General features: G+C 44.6%; 1 protein-coding gene across 17 annotated transcripts in view; it reads right to left on the minus strand.

Annotated features, from left to right (window-relative positions):
• The window catches only part of FGFRL1 (fibroblast growth factor receptor like 1), a 320,481-nt gene that overhangs the window by 153,416 nt on the left and 139,091 nt on the right, over positions 1 to 27,974 (minus strand). Inside the window, exon 1 of one of the 17 annotated variants that reach the window (XM_067567652.1) lies at positions 24,878 to 25,239. The exons of the other annotated variants lie outside the window; for them this stretch is intronic. Coding sequence (XP_067423753.1) covers positions 24,878 to 24,965 — 88 coding nt within the window. The 5' untranslated portion in view covers positions 24,966 to 25,239. Of the gene's footprint in view, positions 1 to 24,877; positions 25,240 to 27,974 lie in introns of those variants that run through there. 17 annotated transcript variants of the gene reach the window in all.

Genomic DNA, 27,974 nt, shown 5'->3' on the forward strand with positions numbered 1-27,974 from the left:
ATGCATGATAGCGCAGCATGTTGGGCCACACGGTGACTGCTAGACCACTGGCCCGCATCACTCTATGGGGATCATGCCTGTCTCTGACTGTTCTCTTTGGGCCCAATCTTTAGAGATGCGGAGCACCTTCAATCCCCATAAAGTTTAACAAGAGCTCAGCATGCTCAAGACCCTACAGCAGGAGCTCAGCACCTTACAGGATCAGACTCTTGGCGTGAACATCTCTGTGTGATGAAAACTCATTTTCAGGTGGCTATGTGTTGTGACAGGGTGGGCTCTCTACACACACACGTGCACCAGTTACAGAAGGGTAACGAGCCTCGTAACAGAACACTCACATACTATGGTGATGAGAATAGTAAAAAAACCTAAAGAGAACACAATTCTGTATCACAATAATGTAACACTTAATAACAACGGTAGCCAAACCTGCAGATCCCAGGAGACTTGTGAAAATGAGAGCACATCAAGCCCTTTGAACCTCATTTAAAAAAAATATTGATACAAAACTATATCTAACTAGGCAGCACTCCATATCTTTGCCTCCAAACTGCCCGAGAAATATAACAAGAAACTAACCAGGAGTAAATAATAAGGCTTAGAATGGGCTGGGTGACTCAGGGGATTGGTAATGAGACGTGCAGCTGTTCACTTCTGCATGACTGACTCCAATCCAGACACTGGTCCATAGCAGCCAAAAGGTGACCATGTGACCTGAGATGGTGGTTCTCAATCACATCATTCCTGACGAACAAGTGTCTACACCACAGAAATCACCATTACAACCGGCACAAATGGGCATCCCCATTGACGGTCACAGTAGAGACACCAAGGACTGAAAGGGCCATGGAAACAGAGCTTTACACAGCACATGTGATTCTACCAGAAGAGGGATTAAGCACACTGGCAGGGAATGTGCTACTCCCCACCTGGTTCACGGACAGAGGAAGTCAGTGTCTAGAGCGATCCATACACTCCCTTCCAGCCACACGAAACATTAATTCAATGACAAGACTTTATTAAATGGTAGCAATTAGTAAACAATTGTAAATCCAATATAAACTCCTTGTAATTAGGGGTGTGCCTAATCTTTAAGACACACAGTGCAGACATGCTTCCAGCACTGCCAAAAGGGAGGAGGGGAAACAGTTCCCCTGGCGTTACTATTGGAGGAATGAGGATATCCTGCGGAGTATTGCTTTCGGAAGTTGTAAAATAGCATTTAACCAGAGCACACAATGAAGCATTTGCAGAAGCTACAGTAGCTCTAAATCCATTTCTCGCAGCACTTGCAGGCCCCATTTCAACAGAAGTGGAACGATAATAAATATGGAAGAAATCAAGGAAATCGGTAACCTCTGCATTTCATTCAAGGTGATGATGTTATTTCCAAAACACCGTATTAGTCCTTTCACATGAATGGCCACAAGAGTTTCACAAGCAGGACATTCCTTTTTCCTTTCTTTCTGTCTTTTTGAATTTTTTACTTGTTGGGTTTTGTTTTAATTTAGGCCACAGATAAACAAAGGAATTGCCATGCTGGATCAGACTAGCCATTCAGACACAGGACGCTAGACTAGATGAAGTGGCCAGTACCTCCTGCTTCACAGAACGGTGGAAGAAACTGCCTTTAGGGGAAGTTCCTTCCTACCCTAGCCAAGCTTATGTCTTGAAGCATGAAGAGCTATATCCTTTCCACACAAAAAAAAGTAACCTATCTAATGTGTCAGTGGATATTCCCCTTATCCACATAAATGTCTCAATCCCTTTTGTATCCTAATAAGCACTTGGCCTTAGCAATATCTTGTGCAGTAAGTTTCACAGGTTAATGTGTGCATTGGCTAAAATAGCATTGTCTTTCATCGCTTTTAAATTTGGTGCCTTAGAATTTCACTGAATGTTCCCTTGTTCTTCTGCTGTGAAGATCTTGCTGCCCGTGGCTTGCTGGACTGCACACACACAGACATCCTAGAAGGTACCTGATCACACAGACACAAAGCAAAGTGTCTGTCTACGAAAAAGGCAAATGACGCTCTCTGTAATACTGAGTAAACCTCTTTTCCATACACAACAGAATACTGAGAACTATACAGCTCCACTCAGCACTGGAGAAAAGTAGTCAGACCTTTTACCTATTACTTTGATGAGGTGCTGCCCAGTAACCTAATGGCATTAGCTTATGGAGGAAGAATTTTCAATATTATTATTATTATATGCATTGTGATAGAGTCTAGAATGCTGTCTAGGCCGTGCTGTGCTAGGCACTGAACAAACACAGAACTAAAAAGACGGTCCTTGCCCCAGAGAGCTGGCAAGCTAAGTTATGTGGCTTAAGTGAAGAATCTGAGGTTTCCTGCTATTAGCAGGGGATTGATAGGCTGGATTCTCATAGCCTGATTCTCACTTACGCTAAAGTCCCTTTATGAGGCTCTGTCAGCATAAACAGGCCCCATAGTAGGCGGAAATGTCCCCGAAACTCTGGCCCCCCGTGCAGGAGGCTTCCTTGGCTAGCTGGCGTAATGGCTCGATAACCAGCCTGCTCCCAGCCTCAGCACAGGGAACAGATTGGGGGCATAGCTAGGGAGCATAGCATTACTGCTACTCTCTGCTTCCCAGGGCCCACAGTTATCCACAAGGGGAAAAGTGCAAGTTTGAGTCAGCCTCATCAGCTGTAACTTACATTGCGAGTGTGGAAGCCCTTGCACGGACCCAGAATACGGAGAATGCAAAAATGGCTTAAAGCCGCCCTTGTACCACCCCATCACCTTCCCGAAGCACAAGAATGGAGGAAGTGAGTCTCTATCTATGGCATTCTTTATGATTCCAACCATCATTCCTCCATCATACTGAGCACCTCACAATCTTTAATATATTTATCCTCACCAGGACCCTGTGAACTCAAGTCATCCCTATTTTACAGATGGGGAATTTGGCGTGGGGAAGCTAACTGACTTGCCCACGGTCATCTAGGAACTCCAGAGCAGAGCAAAGACTTTAACCTACGTCTCCCAAATCTTAGAGTGGTGCCTTCTTGCTGATGTTCAGGCCCCTTGGATTCTATTCCCGGCTTTGCAACTTTGGGCAAATGTTTGTGCATCAGTTTACCCATCTGTAATATAACTATGCTGCTGTTCACAGGATGCACTGAAGTTTAATCGGCATTTACAAAGTGCTTTCAATGAAAGTTGTGAAAAAAATGTAAGAATTTTTTTTAATGATTTTTTTTCAGCAATGGAAGATGCTTGAGCTATATTTAGGAAAACAAAACAATAAAATATACATTTAAACTCTTTCTGTTCACCTTTAAGAAGAAAACTAACGGGGAGCAAGCTGAAATCAGTGTTGGTCTCTAGCTTCCTCCAAATTCTTCCTGATTTTATAGTTACATTTCATTTAGCAGCAAAGATTTCCCTATTTTTAGAGTGCAACTAAAAGCATCTCTGCTCTTTTTTTCGCTCTGCTTTTTTAACAGACCACAGCCACTAAATTTAGCAGTAAAGAAACAGGAGCATTCTTTAAAAAAACATAAATTTGTGGTAACTGTAAGTATGAAGCGGATGAAAAAGCCCAGAGGGACAACCCACCCTTGGGGTTGAACTTCAGTCCACACAAAAAGTCTGATGTTTGGATAATAAAATAACTACGTGATTGTGTTTTAAATGGAGGTGAGGGAGGCGCATTCCTACTTACTCTCCATCTGCCAGAGGAGAAATTGTAGCGGGGATCCGTGCCAGCCCAGCCACTGTCGGGAGGGTACACCATCCTACAGATTCTTTTGCAACAACAACAAAAAAGCTTATAATAATCCTCCTAGCAATTAGAACCCTGGCTGGCTGTTAAGTTTAATACATTTATCAAAAACTCCTTTGAAGGCATTGGGAAAGTGAATTTGAAGCTGTTTGGGACTACAGGAGTAAGAGGCCTAGCCTACACTTACCCGGAAATTCGGCGGCAGTCGGCGGGAGTTATGCAAGCTACTCTGCGTAGTTTGCGTAACTCCTGTCGACTTCATAACTTCCCTTTAGCGCGCTGTCTCCACTTCACTGCGCCGAGGAGAAATGCGTTCCCGTCGACGCAGCACAACGCCTTTTGAGGAGGTTTGAGGAGATTTAATGTGATTTAATTGAATCGACTTCCGGATCGATTGAGCGGGTCTTTACTTCTGCTCAACTGATCCGGATAGATCGATCTGACGGTGGCGAATTTGCCACCGTCAATGCGTACCTACCCAGAGAGTCCAACTGTTCCAGGGGAACCTGGAGATGGGGGCAATTCTCTTGTCTGGGACACACACATTTCCCATCAGCCTCTTTCTCTGAGGATAAATAAAATGTTGTCTTTATGAGTGTCTTTCTCTAGAGCTCCAAGGGTTACTGCTGGCATGCTTTGGGGGCTCTTTCTGCTATGTCAGCCAAGAAGCAAGCAACCATGACATTATAAATCTCACCAAACTACTCTTTGCCTCCCCTTGTATAAAGTACAATTTATAAAAGAAAGCTGCCAGATTTTGTCCTCCTCTTATGTTACCAAGTGCATCCTGGCCAGTGAATGGTTTCACCGAGGCCACGTCTTGTGGCAGCATGCTAAAAAGCACAATGCGACCATAACTCCAAAAAGCAGGAGGAGGAACTGTAGTCTAGTTATAATGGACTAGCATAATAGTAATGAGCTAAATTATTAGTAAAAATGATAGTAGACCAGGGAGGAAGGCTGGGTGATGAGAGAGTTACTCACCTGGTGCAGTAACTGAGATTCTTTGAGATGTGTGTCCCTGTGGGTGCTCCACTCCTGGTGTTGGCACGCCCTCAATGGCAGATTTTTACCAGCAGTGCTCGTCCGGGTCACGCATGCGCCGTCCCCATCTCCAGACGCTGTTAACACCCTTTTCGGCGCACACGACCTGACCTTCTCTGTTCCTTCTCTACTGTGGAGCCCTAACACTTGACTCCGAAGTAGAGGGGAGAGGGATGGGTGGTGGGGCACCCACAGGGACACACATCTTGAAGAACCTCAGTTACTGCACAAGGTGAGTAACCCTCTCTTTCTTCTTCAAGTAATGTCCCTGTGGGTGCTCCACTCCAGGTGACTCTGGAGCAGTGCCCCTGATTTGGCGGAGGGGACTTCAGAGTTGTAAGGTTGCATGAAGGAGAGTACTGAAAGTCCAAGGGTAAACTGACTAAATTGGTACAGAAATACTAACTATTATGGGTTTGTTGAACGAGCTAAGAAGAACCGCTGAGGGCTCCATCTAGGACCGCGAATGGTTGAGAAGGAACTGAGGGGGTTTAGGTCACGTGCGCCAAAAAGGGTGCAACAGCACCACAAAACAGGGATGGCACATGCGCGACCCAGACGAGCACTGCTGGTAAAAATCTCTGATCGAGGACACGCCAAAACCTGGAGTGGAGCACCCACTGGGACGCTCCTTGAAGAAGAAGAACTTGTGGTTAAGGAGTCGGACTAGCCCTCTAGAGACCTGGGATCCAGTCTTAGTTCCCTCACAGTCTTTCTGTGTGACTTTGAACAAGCCACTTGATCATTCAGTGACTCAGAGATGTTCTTCAGGGCAAGGACGGTCTCTCACTTTGCATATATACAGTATTGCAATGAAGCCCCCAGGTCAATTTAAGTGGGCCTGTTCATAGTGTAAGACACTATTCTACCCAGGCAGAGATGACAGAATCTGAACCATAGTTTTTTCATCCAAGGATATCAAAGTACTTTACCAAAGTGGATAGATACTATACAGGTAGAAAAAAATGAGGGACACAAAGGTTAGCATATCACTCGCCCAAAGTCACACGCCAAATAAATGGCAGCATCAAGAATAGAACCGCAGGGGTGTCAATTCCTGGTCTCCTGCTTTAATCTCTGCACCACACTCCGTTCTTGCAGTGCAGACTTACAATGTGCTGCTCCCCACACTTCACCTCCTCTGCAGCGATGGATCACCGTTCCACAGGGAAGGGACTGAACAAAATCATGGGGGTTACCAAATTGCCCTGCAGGTGGGTTGCCTCCTGCTGGAAAAAAAAAACTCACTGGCCAGCAGGGAAGAAGAAGATGGGGGAAGAAAGAGATAATGCAGATGGAAAAACGTATTTAGAGGAACCAGAACTCAACTCAGCCAATACATTTGAACAAATCTTAAGCCATAACTACGCATCTTATATTTTTAAAAGAATAGCCCCGTAACTGTTACAACTGCTTTATAGCAGGCTTTCCGCCAATAAGAAGGGGCTTTCGTTTTACACAGCCACAGCTTCCCTTCCATGAAAACTTATGCCCCCTGCACTCCTTTAGTTGATCCAAAATGATTGTACAATCAACATTTCAAATTATGTTTTTTTAACTGCTTTCAAATTTCCCTCCTTTTTGGGATTCACACTGAAACCACAGGCCAGATTCCCAGCTGGTGTAAATGAGCGTAAATGTGCTGATTCACATCAGCTGAAGATCTGGTTCCAGGAGCTAGCTTTGCTCCCTACCCTAACCCCGCCCAATCCTTGTCTAAAAAGCTTATGGGAAAAACACAGTGCATCCTCCCCAGCACACGGCTATTCCTGGGATTTAAGGAATGCGTGCATTATATTGTTATGAAAGGCGCACTGTGCTGTATTTATATAAGCGGCCGTCGTGGAGATGAGAGCCAGCATGTAGTAGCCTCCAATCTGTGACAATGTTACAGGGGTGACAACAGCAAAAAAACTTTGATCAACCCCCGAGTACAAATGCAGGTTTATATTCTTGCCATCTGGCAGGGTATCATGTTAAGAGCCGTGCAGACAACAGTGGCTGCTATTACGTAGTGTACTGTATACCAGTAAAAGCTGAATGGATCTGCAATAAAGCAGACTTTGAAATAGCTGTGAAAGGAAAATCTGTGCTACCAAGTGCTGTTATGAGGAATGTCCTTACATTCTTCCCCGCCTCCCCCACCACTGTTCTCCTTTGCCCTGCTGCTGCTCTGGGGATGTTTTTCCGCCCTTTTCCCAGCCCAGCGGCTGCACACAGCACTATCAAGTGAAGTGCTGCACCTAAACTGGAGGTTGTGTTCAGTTAAAGAGCATAAATCAACAGTCAGGAAGGGCAGGCGAGCAGCTGCCTCCACAGCTGATGCCAATCCCACTCCACTAATGGTGGATAGTAGTCTTCATGAATGGAGGAGGTGGGTACAATCTTTTCCTCCCTGCCAAATCCTTCCCCTTGTCAGAGTATGGGCATATCACTTCCATGCCACATGCATCTTTTTTCTGAATTAGGGAACCTTGAACTAGTGGAACCATCTTAATTGGCATGTATTGTTATTATTTCCTATTCATATTATCGTAGTCCCTAGGATTCCAGTCATGGACTGGACCCCATGATGCTAGGTGCTGTACAAACACAAAACCAAAAGACAGTCCCTGTCCCACAGAGCTTTCACTCTAAGTATAAGGGTAGTGGTGGAAGTTCCATCACCTGACACAATCAAACAGGACTAGACATACCACTTGAGAATACACTGCAGGGAACAGGTCATCTAGCCCATGCCAGTGCAGGACTAAGAGTCCTTTTTCCATCTTTGATTTCTGTGATTCTGTAATTGCTCGATCACATCAACAGATCCTTCAACCCAGGTGTCAGATTTCACTTATTATGGGCCAGATTTCCTAAAGTGCTCAGCTCCCACTGCAACTCCCGTAACCACATTTTCCGACAAGTCAGCACCCAATATGCTGATCTCTTCTGAAGAGCTGATCCTGTGTGACATTTATTTACAAGCTTGCATTTTGTTGTGATGCTCTGTGTGACTTGAAAGCTTCTCTCTCTCACCAACAAGTTGGTCCAGTAAAAGATAATACTTCACCCACCTTGTCTCACTAATATCCTGGGACCAAAACAGCTACAACTACACTGCATACATTTATTTAGCAAGACCTTTTAAAGCGCAAGAGTCTATCTGGAGGTGAGGGATATGACTCTTCAATATTCCTGCCTTTTAAGAACAATTTCAAATATATCCCTCCCTGCAAGAGGCTGTCTGTGGGCTCGAAGGAATGTTTGCATTATATCGTTATGGATGGCATGCTATCAAAAAAGCCAACTGTTATCTTTTCAAAACTGACTCAGAATCATGTCAAAAGCTTGCCCAGGAAAACGCGTTGTGTATCCCTGACATCTAAATTACCACAGATATTTGCCCTAAACCATTCCCTTTATCTTGTTATATTTTAGTTGATAGCTGAACTATGCAATGCTGCGTTGCTGGCATCCCAGCAATGGCTAGTTATCAGGAGCAAGAAAGCACCAGGCCTGGGAACTCATTGAAAACATTCAGAGGCGATATGTGAGGGACCGGGAGAGATTAGAGAGGGTTTGCTGAGACTACAGGAATTCCAGCAATTCAGGAGTTATACGGAGAGGTCTCTGTGTTGCATGTGACAGTTTTGAGCACAAAGCTGGAGCCTTTTTGTCTCTCTCTTTAAAGTTGTTTTTCAACTTTCACCAGTAACAAAGGCTCTTCCTTATTGTACCACCGTTATGGCCAGCTGGAACACCCGGGGCGAGCTCTGAGACTGGTTATCATGATGTAAACCGGAGTGACTCTAGTGAAGTCATTGGACTCACTCCAGATTATGCCAGTGTAAATTATCTCAGCATCTGACCTGCTACATGTACAGCAGTAGCTTCCCCATATAATTTACCCTATAAGAGGGACAGGTGTATGATATAATTAAGTTAGTTTTAGAAAACAAGGGCTGAAGGAAAATGACTGAGTAAGGTCCCATCCCTTGTAGTTACTGGCCAACAACGACATGTTTTGTTCAACACGCTATTTTTATTCCCTTAAATGAATCCCAGACAGAACACTGGATATAAGATACCCAACGTGTCAGGTTGGGGCCACTTAGGGCAAGATTTTTAAAGTTAATTAGGTGCTAAAGATGCATATAGGTACCTAGTGGGATTTTCAAAAGTGCCCAGAGGAGCCCGTGATGACATGTTTGTACGGAGGGCAGAGATTTCACAAAATGCATTTTTCCCCATTAAGTCAGATCATTCTTTTATTTTATCCGTCTATCTACCCAGCCGAGTCCCTAGTTTATTATGGAAAAGAGGAAGGAAAGAAGAAGGAAAAAAAAGTCCAGAAAATGCAGATGTGCCAACAGTAAGGTCTTGCAAGAGTTGTGGCTAAATGCATTCACGCTTCTGGTTTTTCCTGGGAATGGCCATGTGACAGCTGCGAAAATAAGGATGATCAGAAAGAACAATGTCAACAGAACCCCAGAAAGCAAAAGCTGCCAAGCCTAGCCACAGAGTCTACACTGTGATCTTTCGAGCACTGCTGTTGTTGGGTTTTTTGTTTATTTGTTTTAGGGGCTGGGGGGGGGGTGCCTCCTAAAATAGCATTTTAGATTAGGAGAAACTGTGATAACTAAATGCCATCTTCAGTGACAAGCATTCACTCGTTATCTACTCCTGCCATCTAATTTAGAATTGTACTAAAACATCCCACCAGGACAGCATTCTCTGAGACATACTTCGTAGATTAACTATGGAAAGAAAAAAGTCATTTGGCACATTAATACAATGGAAAACCCAGCACTCCACTGGCATGAGGATTTGGTGCACAAATTTTAGTGGAATGAGAACAGAGAAAGTTTGGGAAGTTATCTAAGGTGTTTCCAATTCCAAATTATCTGAATCTCCCTGTGACAATTAAATTAGTCTCTGCCCCCAATAGCTTCGAGTCTAAATATAAAAGAAAGACACAGGGTGGGAGAAAGGAAGCGCTATTACCTCCATTGTGCAGAGAGGGAGCCGAGGCACAAATGGACTGTGTCTCACCCAAGATCACACAAGCAGTCTATGGCAAATCCCAGCTCTCCTGAGCTTCTGTTTAGCACCTTAACCAGAACACCAACGTCCCTGCTATCATCAGGTCCCCAGGATGTCAACTTTTGTGGTGGAAAAGTCACAGATAGGAGGATTGCAAAGTGAATGGTATTAGCCAACCAAAAAATAAAAATAAAAAAATAATCCCCACCCCCCAAAGGGACTGACTCTGGCCTCGTTCCTACTGAGTGGAGGATTGAGTGCACTAACTTTAGTGGCGAGCTCTGTGCCACATCATGCAGTCTGAAGTAGGTGGATCTGCTTGTTAACTTTTGGACCTGATTCTGCTCCCATCAAAGTCAATGGCAAAACTCTCATAGACTTCAACAAGAGTAGAATCAAGCCCTTTGAATGAAAGTGACTTGCTTTGATATAACCCCTATGGTTACAGACTGCTCGGGAATTTCATGCACTCCAGGGTGAAGAGGCATAAATCTTTAACTTCCAAGAAGAGGTGGTGGAAGGAAGGCTCTCTGGAGCTTAGCCTTGCTCAAGATTCCTGGTCACAAGGGTACAGACTAAGGTGTCTTCTCCCAATACGGAAATGTTTCTTTTTGGGCCTTGTCACCCCCTCCCCAGATGCAAAGAAAATGGTCCTTGTCCTGGGTCAACAGGCAAGTTTAAAGACCACGTGCTGATAGGGGTCACAGTATTCTGTGGTATGCATGTCCGTGAAATGACCGGCATGTCACACACATGCTTTGTAGCAGTGTCGTGACACATTTTAAGTGACACACATACCATGCCAAAAAAGACTGTGTGTGATATAGCTCTCAGTTCACGGACATGCATGCCGCAAACTGCTTCAGTACCCAATGCAGAATGTTGCAGTGCAAAGTAGCCTGGGATTCTGTAGTGCTTGGCTCTGAAATCAGTTTCTGAAGCCTCCCAATTATCCAACTCTGAAAATGCTGATGATACACTAGAGAGCTATTATGTCAGAAGTCTGTGAGAATCTCTTGGAGCCCCAGGCCCACGGTCCTCTAATCTAAACAGAGGTTCTGGTTCCAGATCGGTTTTGGCTGGGGTTACAAACCAGGATCTGAGACCAAACCGAGGCTAGGACTCAGAACTGAGTTTGATTATATTAGAATCTTATGACCTATTCTCACTAGGTTTACACCATCCAGAATGGTGGAAATCTCACATGATCAGCCGTTCTCATTAAAGTCCTACTCTTTTGACCACCATCTAAACTGGACCCAGGAAACAGGTCCCTCCAGGATAGGATCGAACCCAGAACCAAAACAACAGGTGTGGGTTTGGATCCAGCAACATAAACGCCAACATTCCTCTCCCCACACAAAAATGAGGTGGTTTTAGATTTGATGTTTTATTTCAGGCCCATTTCTACTAAAATCTTATGCCACCACAAGCAGCCTTACTATTTATACATTGTTGGCCCATATTTGTGATAAGGGATGTTTTTGCTAGCGAGTCAGTGATAATTCATCAGGGAGCATTCTTTCAGATTACAAGTGGTTCTGTAGCACACACGTAAACGCAGGTCATGTGTCTTGTTAAGAAGATAGTGAGCAATCTTCCAAGCAAGCAGAGGGCGAGCTTTGTGGTTCTAATGTAGTAATGAGAGTGACTGGAGCACAACAACTCTGGTCAAAGTTTCTAAATCTGCTTTCATTCCACATTGGAACGAAACCAAATTATTTTGAAGGTTTTCGCGAAAACCGAGTTATGTCAAAGCGTCTGCTTTTGGATCAAAACCTGAGGGTTTGTTTTTTTTTTAAATTCAGGAATGAGGGGTGTGCAGTGGCTAGGGAAGCAGGTTGGGACATATGTAGGAGACCCAGCTTCAAGTCCCTACTCTGTCTGATTCAAAGCACATGTTTTTACCTCAGATCATTCTGGATCGGACAGAAGCAGAGACTTCGATCTGAGGGTACGTTTGCACGGCAAAAAAAAAAAAAGACCCGCGGCAGCGAGTCTCAGAGCCCAGATCAACAAACTCAGGCTCCTGGGGCTTACGCTGCGGGGCTAAAAATAAGAGTGTGGCTGTCTTGAGCTCAGGCTGGAGCCCAGGATCTGAAACCAAGCGAGGGGAGACGGTCTTAGAGCCCAGGCTCCAGCCTGAACGCAAATATCTACACTGCTGTTTTTAGCCCTGCAGCGTGAGTCCGAATCAGGCCTCTGACTCCTAGGCCTGTGCCTTAACCACCAGGCTATAGAGTATCGGAGTGTCAATCTCCTCTCCTGTCCCAACTTTGTCAACAAAAGGCTTCAGCTCTGGCGACACAGCATATTTCAATGAAATTTCATTTCCTCTCAAATGTTCTCACCACCTAGCAGTAACTTGAATTTAAACAAATCCAGCCCTAGACTGCACCCTGTTTACATCTGGAGAAACTCTGCTGAAGTCCGTCCAGATTTACACTACTTTAGTGGAGCGAAGAGTTTCAGCCTCTATTTATAATGCACTTCGCAGCTCAGGGTGAGTACACTAATTGGGTTTCTTTTAGTATCAATTGCTTTAAAAAACAAACAAACCTGCAATCAGTGAAGAAATTTACTTTGAAACAACAGAAACAATTGGCCAAATTCTGCTCTGTTACACTGGTATCAATCCCGAGTGACCGCGGAGGTCACTTCATATTCATGTTGGTTGCAATGGAGAACAGAGTTTGGTCCACACATAACCAGTGCATGTATTTGCCAAGGATGAATGCTAGTGCTAGCTTGATGTACGTAGCATCAGACAAATAATGATAATGAATGGGAAAAACTATGTTCAACAGCCTAGTAATTAATAACTAGAGAGAGACATAGGAAATCCATCCACACATGGAAAGGATCCACTAATTGCCTCATATGTAAGTTGCCTCGGCATAAGGAAGGTTTTATGTTCTTTGAGAAGCCCAGCTATTAAGAAAGCTTCAAGTGATGCTATGTTTCTGCAGCTGCAGTTCCTCACCCTGGGAGCAGCGCCCCTACAATTCCTCACCCCACCCCCACTAGAATGGTTGCATTGTAACACAGATTTTGCCTTGTATGTTTCAGGCTCTCATTTCAACCCCTCCTATTTGCTCTGCTGCAATGTGATGGTAGTAGCAGCAGCCACCACAGCCCACACGCCTGGATTCTTCTCTCCTTAGTCAGGTGACCTTTTTGTTGACATAACTTTTTTTTTAAATGGTCTCCAAGGTTGATCTTTCCAACATAGGCCCCATTCATATTTAATCACAGCCCCTATTTAACTTGTCAAAGCCACTAGTAAAAGAGGATAACCTGGACAGTGTCTCTGCAGGGCTGCACTCCTGGCCGAAGCTTTCCTCTGAGCTATCTCATCATATAGGTATGTGGATGTGTGGATATTGTTCAAATGACACCAGGACATGTGCATGTATCAGAGGATACAGCTGAGACTGCAGTAAGCAGCAGCACTTGCAAAGACACGAGACACAACCAGTGCCCCCGTGTTCTATGGAAAACAACAGTGCTAAAAGCTGAGCCCCTGTGTGCATGCTGGGGGAAAAATCAAAAAAGAATTTCACTTTCAAGAGAGGTGTTCACTGACAGAGTGAGGGGACAGTGACCCAGGACTGGGCTCTCTCCCCAGGTCTGCCACAGTCCCAACGTAAGACTTTGGCAGAGTCCCTTCACCCTTCTCTCTGAAGAGGATACTGATCTTGGTTACACAGGTGTAAATCCAGCGTAACTCCTTTGTCTCCAGTGAAGTTATTCTACTGTAACTGAGAGCAGAACTGGAGCCAAGATCCCAATATGCTGTGTGTAAACAGGAATACTGTGACTTACCTACCTCCCACAGATGCTCTGGAGCCTAATTAATCAAATCAATCTAATTTCCTTTGGCGGCAAGGCATGGCAGATCTAGCAAAGCACTTTGAGATCCTTAAATAAAAGATGCTTTAAAAAGTTCAAAAGCAAAAAGGGCCTGATGTACAGACATGCTCAGCTCACACAACTCCAAAGAGTGAGTGGGAGCCTGGAGGGGCTCAGGACAGCTGAAAATCAGTCCCTGTTGTTTCAAATTGGTGAAAACCCTTTCTTCTTTGTATTACAGTTTCCTATTTTCCTCTCCCATAAACCTGTTTCCTTGTAATACCTGAGACTGGGTAAAGCACAACAGACCCATGAATTGGCTCACTCGCTGTGGGGAGCCTTCCCTTATCCCTTACCCCTTTATTAATCTAACCTGAACAACCCCCGTTACTTCACTCGCTGGCACTGTACTCGCGGAGGACCTGTTTACTCCCCCTATAGCCACAGGTCCTGCCAAATGCTTGATGACAGCATAAGGGCCGTGGGCAACCTCAGAATATTGTCTGAATGAATCTGTCATCACCGCCCTGTTGTACCTGTCATTACAGCCTGATCCCCACCTCCCAGAGGAACAAGTCATGAGTGTCAACCCGTTCAATGTTTTTAAGCAGCTCCTTTTACAGACAATCACAGCGGGTCAGGATCACTGGCTTGGCAGTTAAGGTGAAACAAAGGGCCTTCTCTGTCTGAGCTGCCAATTTTTTTCCTCCTACCTCCATTAAAGTAAGCATTTATCTGCCTGATTGAAAAAGTCACCTTTAAAGCCAAAATCCAGGGACTCGGTTGTTCAGAAAACCTGGATGATGTGAAGAAAAGTTCTGTTTCTTGAAAGCTTCTCTGTCAGTACTGGGCAGACACTCCAGCAAACGGTATTATCTCAAACTTGGCACAGCCTCCCGTATCCCTAGACAAACATGGCTTCTCTCTCGACTTTCTATTTAAAAACTGGCTGAAGATTGGAATACAGCATTTTCAGATTAACAGGCTGGAACCATTAACATGAGAGTGGGTGTTCTCCCTAAACGCTGTCAACATCTGCTCCAGGGCTCATATTTACAAGGAAGCTATTTGTGTATCCTCATGGGACCGCTTTATTTATTTGCTTGGGGGTTTGTTTTGTTTTTTAATTTAAGGAAGTTCTCTTCATAAAACGGGTTTTAAAATTGTTGTTCCAGTGAAGAGGAGACGAAATCTAATAGATTTAATAAATTTAGCTTTTATTTATGAACATATGCGATCAGTACTCTCAGATGCTTACTTGCCAGAAGCACAGCTCTTCAGCAACAGAAACTGAGGCACGCAGAACTCAAGTGACTTGAGCTGGATCGAACACTAGTCCAGTAGCAGAGCTGACAACAGAACCAAGGAGCCCTATCCACTAGAATACATTGCCTTTAGAGCAACTATAGTGTATAGCACATGGGGCAGTGAAACAGGTACATAGTCTCACCTATTGGGTAGAGTGCACACTTCGGGCTGTGTGTGGAGGATGGACATTCTGTTTTGTGAAAGACTTTGAGATTTCCAAATTTAGCTCTGTTTCAAGTGGGAACAAAACGCAAAAATTCTCTGCAAAGGAAAATTTTGGGGGAAAAAATTGTTTTGAATTAATTGAAAGGTTTCATTAGGATTCTGACTTTTTGTTATAATATACAATTTATATAATGTGACACAACATTTAAAAATTTAGAACATAAGACTGACCATACTGGGTCAGACAAGTATCCTGTCTTCGGATAGTGGCTGGTACCAAATGCTTCTGAGGGAATGAACAGAACAGAGCAATTTATTGAGTGATCCATCTCCCGTCATCCAGTACCAGCTTCTAGCAGGCAGAGGTTTATGGACACCCAGAGCATGGAGTTGTGTTCCTGACTATCGTGGCTAACAGCCACTGATGGACCTCCAGGAACTTATCTAATTCTTTTTTGAACCCAGTTATACTTTTGGCCTTCACAACATCCCCTGGCAATGAGCTTCTCAGGTTGACTGTATTGTGTGAAGAAGTACTTTCTCATGACTGTTTTAAATCTATTGCTTATTAATTTCATTGGGTGATCCCTGGTTCTTGTGTTATATGAAGGGATAAATAATACTTGCTTATTTACTTTCTCCACACCAGTCATAATTTTATAGACCTCTATCATAACCCCCCTCAGCTGACTCTTTTCTAAGATGAAAAATCCAACTCTTTTTACTCTCTCCTCATATGGAAGCTGTTTCATACCCTTAATCATTTTTGTTGCCCATCTCTGCACCTTTTCCAATTCTAATAAATATTTTTTTGAGAAGAGGTGACCAAAACTGCATGCAATATTCAAGGTATGGACGTACCATGGGTTTATATAGTGCCATTATAATATTTTCTGTCTTATTACCTATCCCTTTCCTAATTGTTCCTAATATTCTGTTAGCTTTTTTAACTGCTGCTGAATACTGAACAGATTATTTTCAGAGAACCTATCCACAATGACTCCAAGATCTCTTTCTTGAGTGGTAACAGCTAATTTAGACCCCATCATTTTGTATGGATAGTTGGGATTGTGTTTCACAGTGTGGCATTACTTTGCATTTATCAACAATGAATTTCATCTGCCATTTGCCCAGTCTCCCAGTTTTGTGAGAGCCCTTTGTAACTCTTCGCAGTCAGCTTTGGACTTAACTATCTTGAGTAATTTTGTAATGTCTGCAAACTTCGCCACCTCACTGTTTACACCTTTTTCTAGATCATTTATGAATATGTACCAGCACTCATCCCGGTACAGATCCTCGGGGGACCCCACTATTTACCTCTCTCCACTGTGAAAATTGACCATTTCTTCCTACCTTTCCCCCCCTATCTTTTAACCAGTTATTGATCCATAAGTGGACCTTCCCTCTTATCCCATGACTGCCTACTTTGCTTAAGAATTTTTGGTAAGGGACTTTGTCAAGGCTTTCTGAAAGTCCAAATACACTATATCTGCTGGATCACCCTTGTCCTCAAAGAATTCTAATAGATTGGTGAGGCCTGGTTTCCCTTTACAAAAGCCATATTCACTCTTCATAACAAAAAGTAGTTTCAAAATGTAAAACCAAAACCTTTCATTCTGAAAATGTTGGACCTTTTATTTCGGTTCTTCTCTTAAATCAAATTTTGGTGAAATTGACACTATTTCCAAAATGTTTCAATTTCAATTAAACTGAAAATTGTTCCATGGAAGTTTTTCCGACCAGCTCTAGCTTACGCAAATATACACACACAGAAAGAGCTCTATCCATTCTGATTCTCCACTGTTACATCTGGTGTGGTCATTTACACCTGTGCAATGTGAGTATAAAACTAGGGCTGAGAAAATAATGGATATTTCAGTTGTGGGAGGAGGAGGAGAATTGGTGAATGAAAAAATCCAAAAAAATTCCAATTCAAGTTACAAGTTTTTGGCACAATGAAAAATTCAAAACAAAAAAAAATTGTTTTGGGTCAACTCAAAATGATTTTCTTCCATGTTTTTGTTTCGAATCGGCCGTTTCAGGTGTTTTTCACCTTCTCTTTCATGTTTTGGATTTTTCAGGGATTTTTATTGGCCTAACATCAGTTCGAAACACTCGAAAACTTTTTTAAAACCAAAAATTTTTTTTTCCAATCAAAACCTTTCACCAAATTCAATCCAGATTTGACAAACAGGTGTTGGGACCCAAAAAATGCTTTTTTCAATGAGAAAGCTATTGGTTCCCTGCCCTCCCCCCAAAATAAATTGTTCAGCTCTCTATAAAACCTGCCATACTGACTTGGTAGTTAGCGTATTACATGATTATTTTTATTAGTATTTTTATTACAGTAGCCTGAGGCCCCAATCAAGATCAGGGCTCCATTGTGTTAAGCACCATACAAACACAGAGTAAGGGAACATTCCTTACAGTCCAAACAGACAAGTCAAATGAAAGTCATGTGGGGAAACAGAGAGGTGAAATGATTTGACCAAGGTTACAAAGTAGGTCAGGGAAGTGCCAGGAAGAGAATCCAAATCTCCAAAGCCCCAGGCCAGTTGGAACACTCTGCCTATACCAGTTGCACAAGCAGGTATAAATGATCACACAACTTACAGAAAATCAGGTCTCCTATATATTGTATCTGCATCTAGGCCCCGTGGCACATTAGTTCTCAATTACGTGGTGAGGGCCCCCAATTTATAGGTCACAGCTGCAGTGCGTTCTGTGGCAAACTGAGACTTCGGCAGCAATGTTAAATTATTATGAAATCATTCAATAACCTTTCCTTGTTTGTTTAATAATTCTAAAAATGAACCATGCCAGGAAAATACATGACTACTGCAGGCTGATCTGCACTGGAACTGAGGGTACAACAGAATGGGAGGGGTTTTGGAGTCCACTGCTGGCTGAAGAAGTGAGGGACGCACAATAACACAACAGGGAGAAGTGGCTGCAGAAGGCTTGATGGGGAAGGCACCTGCCATGCTGACAAACTCCTGGACACCAAACACAAATAATCTTTGGCACATTCTGAAACACCCCTCAAGTAACTCGGAGAGGAGAGGTACAAAGACAATCACTATGCTGCCAAATGAACTCACACAGAGACATGATTGAAGACCAAAACACCCTATAATCTGTGGGCGAACACTTTTCACAAAGCCATCATTCCATATCTTACCTCTTTTGTCCTTGTCCACAAAGGAACCTGCACAACACCTTCAAAAGACGAGCCTGGGAACTGAGGTCTGGTCTACACTACAGCCCTATATAGGTATAACTACACTGCTCAGGGGTGCAAAAAATCTGTAGTTATACTGACCTTCCCCCACCCCACCCCCCACCTCGGTGGAGGCAGCACTATGTTGGTAGCTACCACTTCTCGGGGAGGTGAATTAACTAAACCGACGTTGCCAATGCAACGTTTTAAGTGTAGACTTGCCCTTAAATTCATAACTCTGCTGGACACTGAAAACCATGGCTTTAACAGAGACACTGATTATGGCCCATTAAAACAACCTGCTGCCTAATAACTCTCCATTGTCCTACAAGTGCAGAGTTGTTAACTGCCCACGCTGTTTTAAGTTGAACTCCTTGTGCTTAACTATCTGTCCCACTTTGTATTTAGCTTGGATGCTCTAGTTTCCTTCTTCTCCAGACCTGAAGAACAGTTACGTGAACTCAAAAGCTTGCCCCTTCCACCAACACAAGTTAGTCCAACAAAATATATTACCTCACCCACCTTGTCTCTCTCAGGTACACAGACAGACATTCCTGTAATTCATGAATGAGCAAACTAGTTCATTTCATAAGGGCCAGCGGCTCAGATTACAACAAGCAGAAGGGATTTAGGATCCAAAGTCATCAGGCCCAGCTTTAAGCACCTACAGTCCTTGCAGCCACAGGAGGGAGAAGCCATACTGAGTGGAGTCACCACTCCTGCATATTGCTGGGACCACCCTGATTTTCAGACACCTGCCCTGCATTCTACCGGCTAAACAGCCTTGCCATCCTTCTGAGCATGCAACTGCAGCAACACAGCCTCGAGAACAGATGACCTTCCATCACTGTGTAATGATGCAAAGTCAAAGCCTGAAGCCATGTGTATCACAAACCTGAGGAGTCGGGCTTGGGATCCCCGCACTCCAAGAAAAACCTGGTAGGGGGCTGCCATCGCACACCTACAGCTGGGCTTAAATAAATTATCTTAATACAGAATAGTACTGATAAAAGTGTAAATTTAGGGCCACATTATGCCTTAGATCCAGTCATCAAGATCCTGAGCTAGTGTTAAGTCAGCACAGCTCTATTGAAGTCTGCTAAGGATCTAGGACAGAATCCCCACAATGTGAATGGATCATGGACCGTGTGTATACAGTTGTGTTGAACGTGGCTATGGGGAAACTGTCTATACCCCAAGTTCCAAATGAAGTATTGTCTCCACAGAAATACCAGTACTGGCTACAGGAACCAGGACTAGACACAATGCTTCCCTGCAGTAATCACTATCATAGATTTAAGAGCTAATGTTTCTGCACTGCATGCTCTATAATTACGGAAAGCAGTTTGCAGGGTCCGACATTAGAATGGGACCACAAGATTGCAGAGTGATTGCGAACAGCCAGAGATGAGCCCACCAGAGCTGAAACTGTGGGCACAGTAGATGGAAATTCCCAGGGAATCTCAAGACCATTAGGAGGCATCAACTACTTTGCATTATTTAAGATTCAGATCACTGCAACAGGCACCAAATGCCATAGCAGATCTGTAGGTTAGGACTCCAGTTCACATCAGATGTTTTCCTTGCTTCTTTTTTAAATTCCAGCTGTACATAAACAAAGAAGATAATCTGCTTTTGAAGATTTAAAGTCTGAAGATCTTATTGTCAGCATTAAGTTATTTAGGCCAGTGCCACCAATCTTGGTTCATCAGCTCTAATGTGCTAAATTGATTTGTGTATGTCGGGGACGGGGGGAATAGGCTCTGTTCAGCTAGTTTGTGAAGAAGTTTGTTACAGCTGTGCCGGAAGCGGGGGGAAGGGGGAGAGGAGAAACATATTCAGCGAATCCTGAGAGATCACCAAGCGTGTTTGCAGTCATTAGAATTTCTCAACTGCAACTTCTCAGCCACTCTGATTCAGATCATTAACACGGTTGGTTACAGTGAGAGGAGACTATTGCCACAATCTGCCTTCTTGTCAGTACATGAATTACTCACTGCTGCTTTGTCCTGTCCAATTTTAAATGTCCCAAACAATGGCACTTGTAAGGCTATTCTAGAGCCTAAAACATCTGGAATTAATTTTTCCTGATATTTAGTCTACATTTTCCTTCTCGTTGCAACCCATGACTCCTGTTTTCACCCCTTGAACCATCCTAAGCAATTCTCCTCCCTCCTCAGTACTTATAACCTTCGAATACATCTAGAAATACTCTGAGCAAAGAATTCTCATTCACGTTAAAGCTCTGTTATACTGCTCCGGTCCTTTTAACACTGGCCTTGTCTACAATAGAAAGTTTTGTCGATGCAAGTTACAGCAATGATCAAAAAGCGGCGTAATTACAGCACTTGTGCTTGTCCACACAGTATTCCACACAGTCCACATTTGGTGTTCTAGCATCGACTTTGAGAGCAGTGCATTGTGGGAAATTATCCCACAATGCAACTCGCCATCTTGTGCCGCTAGGAGTTGTGGGAAGGCGGAGAGGATTGCAGTGCATCGTGGGTGCAGGCCCAACGTTCCATGATGCATGGATTTCAGTCCCGTCATTTGTGGGTTTCCAGCTGTGTTTCGTGACATTTTCCAACAGCCCCAACAGAGTTTCCTGAGCACCCACCATCTCTGTCTAAAAGGATGGATTCTGCACTGCTCTGCCACTGTTGCTGTCAGTGTTCTGAACACTTCGCGGCTGCTCGCGCAGTATATCACGAGCTCCCAATCAGAACAGGAATCCGAGGTGCCTGACCTTCTGTGTGCCGTGCAAACACACAACATTAGATCACTGTTTGTATTCCCAGAGCATCTGCACACGGCGCATCGCCGCTTTTGGATGTGTGAAATAAGCACTTAGTGGTGGGATCACATCGTTCTGGCGGTCTGGGGTCCTGAGCAGTGGCTGCAGAACTTTTGAACGTGCAAAGCCACCTTCATGGAACTCTGTGCAGCGCCCACCCCACCCTGTGGCATGTCTCCAGAATGAGAGCTGCCCTCTCAGTGGGGAAGCACATGGCAATCGCCATGTGGACGCTGGCAACTCCAGACTGTTACCAATTAGTTGCTAATCAGTTTAGAGTCAGGAAGTCCACCACTGGAGCGGTGTTATCACAAGTGTGCAGGGCCTTTAATCGCATTCTGCTGTGAAGGACTGAGAATCTGGGGAATGTGTGTGAAATAGTGGATGGCTTTGCAGCGATGGGACTCCCTAACTGTGGTGGGGTGATGGATGGCATGCATATCCCAATTTTGGCTCCTCACCATCTTGCAACGGTGTCCATCAATAGAAAGGGGTACTTCTCTATGGTCTTGCAGGTGCTTGTGGATCACTGTGGGTGTTTCACTGACATCAGTGAGGGTTGGTCAGGGAAGGTGCATGATGCATGCATCTTCAGAACAGATGGCCTGGGAGTTTCACAGGAATGTGTGGGGGGAGTTTGGGGAGGGCATGAAAAACATTTCAGTATTGGCTGAAACGGGGGTTGAGTGCACATGGACTCTGTCTGCAGTTTAATGATTGTCTTTAGCAGCTCTGTTTGCTCCTCTATGGCTTCGTTCATGACCTGCTAGTACTCGATCATGGTTTTCCCTTCTCTCCTGCCTACCAATTTTCTGTCTTTTGAACATAAGGTGCCTCCATGCCTTTTTTTCCTCTTTTTCCAGCCTCAGAGGCCGGAATACACCTCTTTCTCACTGTCACTGGCAAACCCAGAGCTCAAACTGCAAACCCAGAGCTCAAACTGTCACTGGCAAACCCAGAGCTCAATGATCAACCAGGGAGTGACCAACCAGAGTTGTGCCCGGGTAGTGGGGTCCTGAAGCTGGGGAAAAGGTGGGCGATTATTTTGGGTACTGATGCAAGTGGACAGGGACAAATTTTCAAATTGTGCCAACATTTTCAACAGGCGAGGGCCATAGAAGCCGACATCTCACTCCTGAGAGTAAACAGGGATGCTAGAGTGCATCTCCTCCATGTGAGCAGCTTCAAACCGGGTCCCTATGCTGCTCTCCTGTGTATCGCTTTGGTCCTTGCATAAGTTTTTGCCGATAGGCGCAGGAAAGTGTCTTACACGGGGGAAGAAACAAAGCCACTCTGCTGAAGAATCTCAGGCAGAAGATTCGCGAGTACATCCAGGAAAGTTTCCTAGAGATCTCTTTGGGGGATTCCTGTGAAATCTCGGCATGCATTAACACACCTCTCCGTCACGCAGGGAAGCTGAAGTGGGGAATGGGAAGCATATGCAAACACAGCTAGTTTTGTGTATTTCTATCCCTTCAACCACCTCTATAATTTAGCAACGCAAAGGACAGCCATACCACCTGTAAACAAGCAGCATCAGCTCCAAAAAGAAAACACTTACCAGAGCTCCCCTCTCCTGCATCCTGCATGCCAGAGCTGTAGGGCTGGGCCCTGCTGGGACCCTCCAGGGTCACAAAGAGATCCTGACTCCCCACATCATCAAATGACCTAGTCCCCAGCTCCACATCGTCATCCAACTCCACCTCTTCATCCACGACTTCTTTGTCGGGGTTGAGTCCGGTGTCTGCTGTCTCTGGGCCCAAGGTATCCACAGGTGTCTTGGGGGTGGAGGTGGAGTCGCGGCTGAGGATGGCTTCCAGCTCTTTATAGAAACGGCAGGTCTTTGGCTCTGCACCAGAGTGACGGTTTGCCTCCCTTGCCTTCTGGTAGCCCTGCCGCATTCCTTGATTTTCACTCGGCACTGCAGCATTTCCCATTCATAGCCCTTTTCCACTATGGCATGAGAAATCTGGCCATAGGTATCAAAGTTCCTTCGGCTGGAGTTGAGCTGGGACTGCATAGCCCACTCTCCTCAAATGCTGATGAGATCTAGAAGCTCCGGTGTACTCCAAGCGGGAGAGCATTTGGTGTGTGGAGTCGCCATGGTCAGTGGGGAAGATGAGATGTGAGCTCTCCACACGGACCAAGTAGGAACTGGAATTTCAAAAATTCCCAGGACTTTAAAGGTGGAGGAACGGATGGCTGCAAGGCAGCAGAGCTCAAACTGATGGCCAGAGCAGTCAGGATGGGCATTGTGGGACACTTCCTAGAGGCCATTTACCACAACAGAACCAAACGCTGTTTCTACACTGATGCTTTGTCGATACAAGTTGGGTAACAAAGGCTCTATGCCTCTCGTCAAGGTGGTTTTATTCTGTTGAAAAATCAGGACAGTTGTGTCGGTGAGAGGGGAAGGGGGGTGACTGCTGTGTGTACCACCACTGTTTTGTCAACAAAAGCTGACTTTGGTTGACAAAAATCTCTAGTGTAGACCAGGCCATTGTCAGAGTGATACAAAGGGGCATTAGAGTAAATGAGAACCAGCTCTCTGGGATTAAGATTATATTTCCTGGTAGAAAATGTATTTTCTTTCAGTGAGTAACAGTCTAACCGGTTGCAGAACATCAAACCAGATAAAAGAAAAGAAGGGGGAGATCAGCTGAACTCATTGACTCTGTTGCGCTTTCATGCCCCTTAAAGACAAATGAAAAGCAAAATGTAAGACTAGCTGCCTTCCCTTGGACACCTGTCTAGAGAGGTCGTGCTGGTACCCAGAGGTTTAATAGTACGGAGAAGGGGAAGGAGAATTTAAAAAAAAAACCCTATGAATACGAAGACCACCTGTCTGAGTGGTCAGCTGGTCTCTGAAGGTCTCGCTTTGATCCATTACACACTGGATTTGGGACATCATGGAACAGAGGGTTGTGATACATTTGTAAAAACAGCAGCATCCATAAAAATGGGACTTTGAAGGTGTTTTGGGTTTCTTGCAAAATGGAATTGTAGGAATTCAAAAACTAAAAAATAAATAACCCAGCCGCGCTAGGTTCCTCACAGAAGCTCTAAACCCACTGAAGTGTTTTGCCAGGTGTCACTTTAAGGTGCACCTTGCCAGACTCCAATTCCAGATGCCTGTGGGGCAGATGGCAGAGCCCAAGGAGACGGGGGAACTTATTAGCGGGGGGAGAGGGAGCAGTGATCAGCCTCATGCAGTTGAATGAAATGTTATCTTTTCCCAACGGGGAGCAGGAAAGTGCATGGTGCTATTTCCGCATGCACTGTTATTTTATTTTTCAGTCACTTCCACTTCCCGCTGCCTGAATGTCACACAGTATTCCACTGCTGGAGGAAAGAAAAAGAGCGTTTTCTAATGTGCAGGTTCCCACAACCCCACAGCTGCTCACCCAAGTCAGAGGGGGAGTGGCTGTCTGCTCGGAGAATTCACCTCTGAAGTATTAATGAGTCAAACCTCTCCAAGAGCCAAGCGCAAGTTGTTTTCTTATGCTCTCCCTCCAGCAAAGGTCTGCAGATCCCCCAGGATCCTGCCCCCTCACCACACTTTTCCCTGCTTTAACCCCACCAGGCTGAAGTTCAGAGTGTGATGCAAGCTAAGGGAGAAGGAGGCCGCGGCTCCCTTTGGAACTCATCAGCATTCCTCCTCTGTCAACTGAAGGCTTCATTGTTAAGTGATATAAAGTACTGTCTGCCCCCATTACCTTTTCCTCCTGGAGTTGAACATGCTTCCTCCACAGCTCTTCCACCTATGTCGGCCCAGGAGAGTAAAGCAATTGTCAGACAGCCCATATCACTGGCATGCCAGCACACAAACCAGAGACCCCTGCATCCATCCTCTGTATGGCAGGACACCAGGCACAGGGCTCATGTTTCCCGCATGGAAGTTCAAAGCATTCACCACCACAAGGTCATAAGGCAGCTACCTCAAGCCTAACCCAGATCCATATTGTACCATCTCTATGTGCAGGTTTTTGGTGCCCATCACCAGAGCATCTAAGAACCACTGCAATTTAAGATAACCCCTCGCGCCTTCTTGCGTTTATTTTGGTACCTCTGCATGGTGCTCAGATACCACGGTGATGGGCTCTATATAGGATCACAGATACACAGAAATCAGCGGGTGTTCTACAAGCTAATCAATGGGGTGAGAGGGTCCCCAGTGTCAGACAAATGACCAGATTCTGCCCTCAATAAAACCAGCACCAACACATCGTAACTCCACCAAAACTATCTGAGTCATTCTGGTGGCTGGTGTAACTAAAAGCAGAATCTGGCCCCATAATATTGACTGATCTAATAAACAACTATTAAACGTGTAGGCAATTTGCTGGCTTTTGACCCTTTTTTAGTCTGCCAAGTTTTGAACAAGATACTGAAAGGAGACTGCTATAAAAGGAGAGAGATATTGTATCTGTTCTCCAGTGCAGAATTAGAACAAGTGTCACAGCCAGGTTACTCCACATTCACTTGCTGTCTAAACAACGGAAGTTATCTAGCTGGAAGACTAAACACATGGCTTTTTGTTGACTAAATAATCCTCAGGGTAAGTACCAATTATTAGTAAGGAGCCAAAAGGACTAGACACACTTGGTGCATTCAAGAGCAGTAACGACTTGAAAACTGTTTCACTTCCATTCGCTAGCAAGAAACAAACTCTCTGACCAGGCTCACTCTCAGGAACGCTGATGGCCACTAATTCTATGCAACAAAGAGAATGCCAAATTCTTCAATGCACAGGATAAACTCCTATTAGCCGGTACACCCAGGCTTTTCGTTTTCACTCAGACTTCATTCTTCTGCGGCCACATTTTCAGAAACAGACTCCAATTGTGCATGCCTCTATGCGCTTATATTTTCAGGGTGTACACAAATATTAGGGCAGATTCTGCCACCTTTCTCATGTTCAACAGGATCTTAACCCATGAATAATGCGATTGATTTCAATCGGACTATTAATGTGACACTCAATGAGGCAGAATCTGACCATTTAATGGCATATGAAAACTGGGAAGCTGGGAAGCCTTCGTAGCTTATTTGAACAGACAAAAACAATCTGTGCACTTACATTTGAGATTTTACATATCAAAAAAACGTAGGTGTAAAAACATAAGAATGCAATTTTAGGTGTGCACATTTGGATGCCAGGTTGAAGCTCTTTGAAAAATCAGGCCTTGTAAACCTTACCCCCCTGTTAAAAATTTACGTACAAATGAATGTCAATGTTACATAGATCTTCTCATTTCAAAAGACGTACATTGTCATTAGCATAGGAGCTCAGAGAGCATAGTTAGACACCACAGATTAGTGCTGCATTATATTCAATAGCTAAATCGATATACTTTGCTGAGTTCCACATTCTTACAAAAGAAGTAACATCTAACGAGGTTGCAGTGTTTTGTCAGTGAAATGAAATGTACCACATCTATGATTTTAAGCTCAAAAGAGGGTATTACAAATATCAATTTGATGGTACAACAACATCAAATACAAAAGTCAATCTGAGACAAGAGGATCTGATTTTGGGGGGAGAATCTTAATTCATTCTCAAATAAACATTTTTCCGTTCACTTCCACAATCTCGGAGGCAACTCGTTTTAATAGACGAAACCGTTAGGAGGAGATCCTACGACTCAGCCTGACCATAACATCAAGACAGGCCTCAGCTGTCACTTACAAATAAAACAGACTTCTAGAGGCAGCTGTGGTCTACAGCATAAAGCACGGGCCAGGAGATTGGGGTTTGATTTCCAGCTCTACCAGAGCCCGGGAGAGTGACCTGATACAAATCACTTCTTCTCTCACAGACTCATCACTAAAGTGAGGATAACACCGTATTTTCTGGTGTTTTAAACTACTTTGAAAATGTTCCCCAAAACCTCTTTTGTGGGTCCCTTATCCCCCACCATGTGCACCACCTCATCAGACCTGCCCACCTTACCACCACCTCCATCTGCCCATCATGTGCACCAGCTCATCAGAACTGCCCATCTTACCACCACCCTCATGCACCAGTTCAACAAAACTGCCCACCATACCAGCACCCCCCCCCCCCCCCCCGCCCAGCATGTGCACCAGCTCATCTGAATTGCTTTAAAAAACAAAAGTTTGCCTCTTTAAACAGCAGGGGCAGTAATTAAAAACAAAACAAAACAAAAATCAGCGATCGGTCCCTTGGCAATCCCTGCAATCTGTTTGCAGAGAGAGTCTGTCCACACACATAAACTTCACACAGAACTCAGACAGACCCTCACCTGGGACTGACTAGTGGGTTTCCTCTAGAACCCTGACTACCCACGAGATGCCAGTGCCCTCTATCTGCCCTGTATCTCCACACACACCCTCCTTGTTGCCAGGCAGTGCCGCTTCCTGGGGGATTCCTTTGCCACAGCTGTCGCCCTTTGCAAGGGGTAGGAGCCCCCTCTCTGAGAGGCTCCGCAGGAGTGTCAGTGCAGTCTCAGTCTGCATTAACTTTCCTGTGGATTCTCCATGGGCGGCAGGGGAAGCAGATACAGTAACACAGCAGCTCTTTGGCCTTCTGTAGCAGAGGATCTCAAAGCCCTTTACAAACACTTACTAATCAAGCCTCCTAACACCCCCTGAGATAAGGGGCGATAAGATAGACGCCCTGCTGAAATGCAGCCAGCTCTGGGATGGAGCACAGCAGCTGTTCATTAGTGCACAGCAACGTTACACAGCCGTTCAGGATGCGAGGTGAAAACACGACACAGCCTCTGCGGTTACAGTTAGAATTTAGGCAGGCAGAATGTATTACCCCCATGTTGGACTGCAGCCTTGGAT

The sequence above is a fragment of the Emydura macquarii genome, unplaced genomic scaffold (genome assembly GCF_026122565.2).
Source record: "Emydura macquarii macquarii isolate MOO-44397 ecotype Brisbane River unplaced genomic scaffold, CSIRO-AGI_Emac_v2 contig_2795, whole genome shotgun sequence".
Taxonomy (NCBI): domain Eukaryota; kingdom Metazoa; phylum Chordata; order Testudines; family Chelidae; genus Emydura; species Emydura macquarii.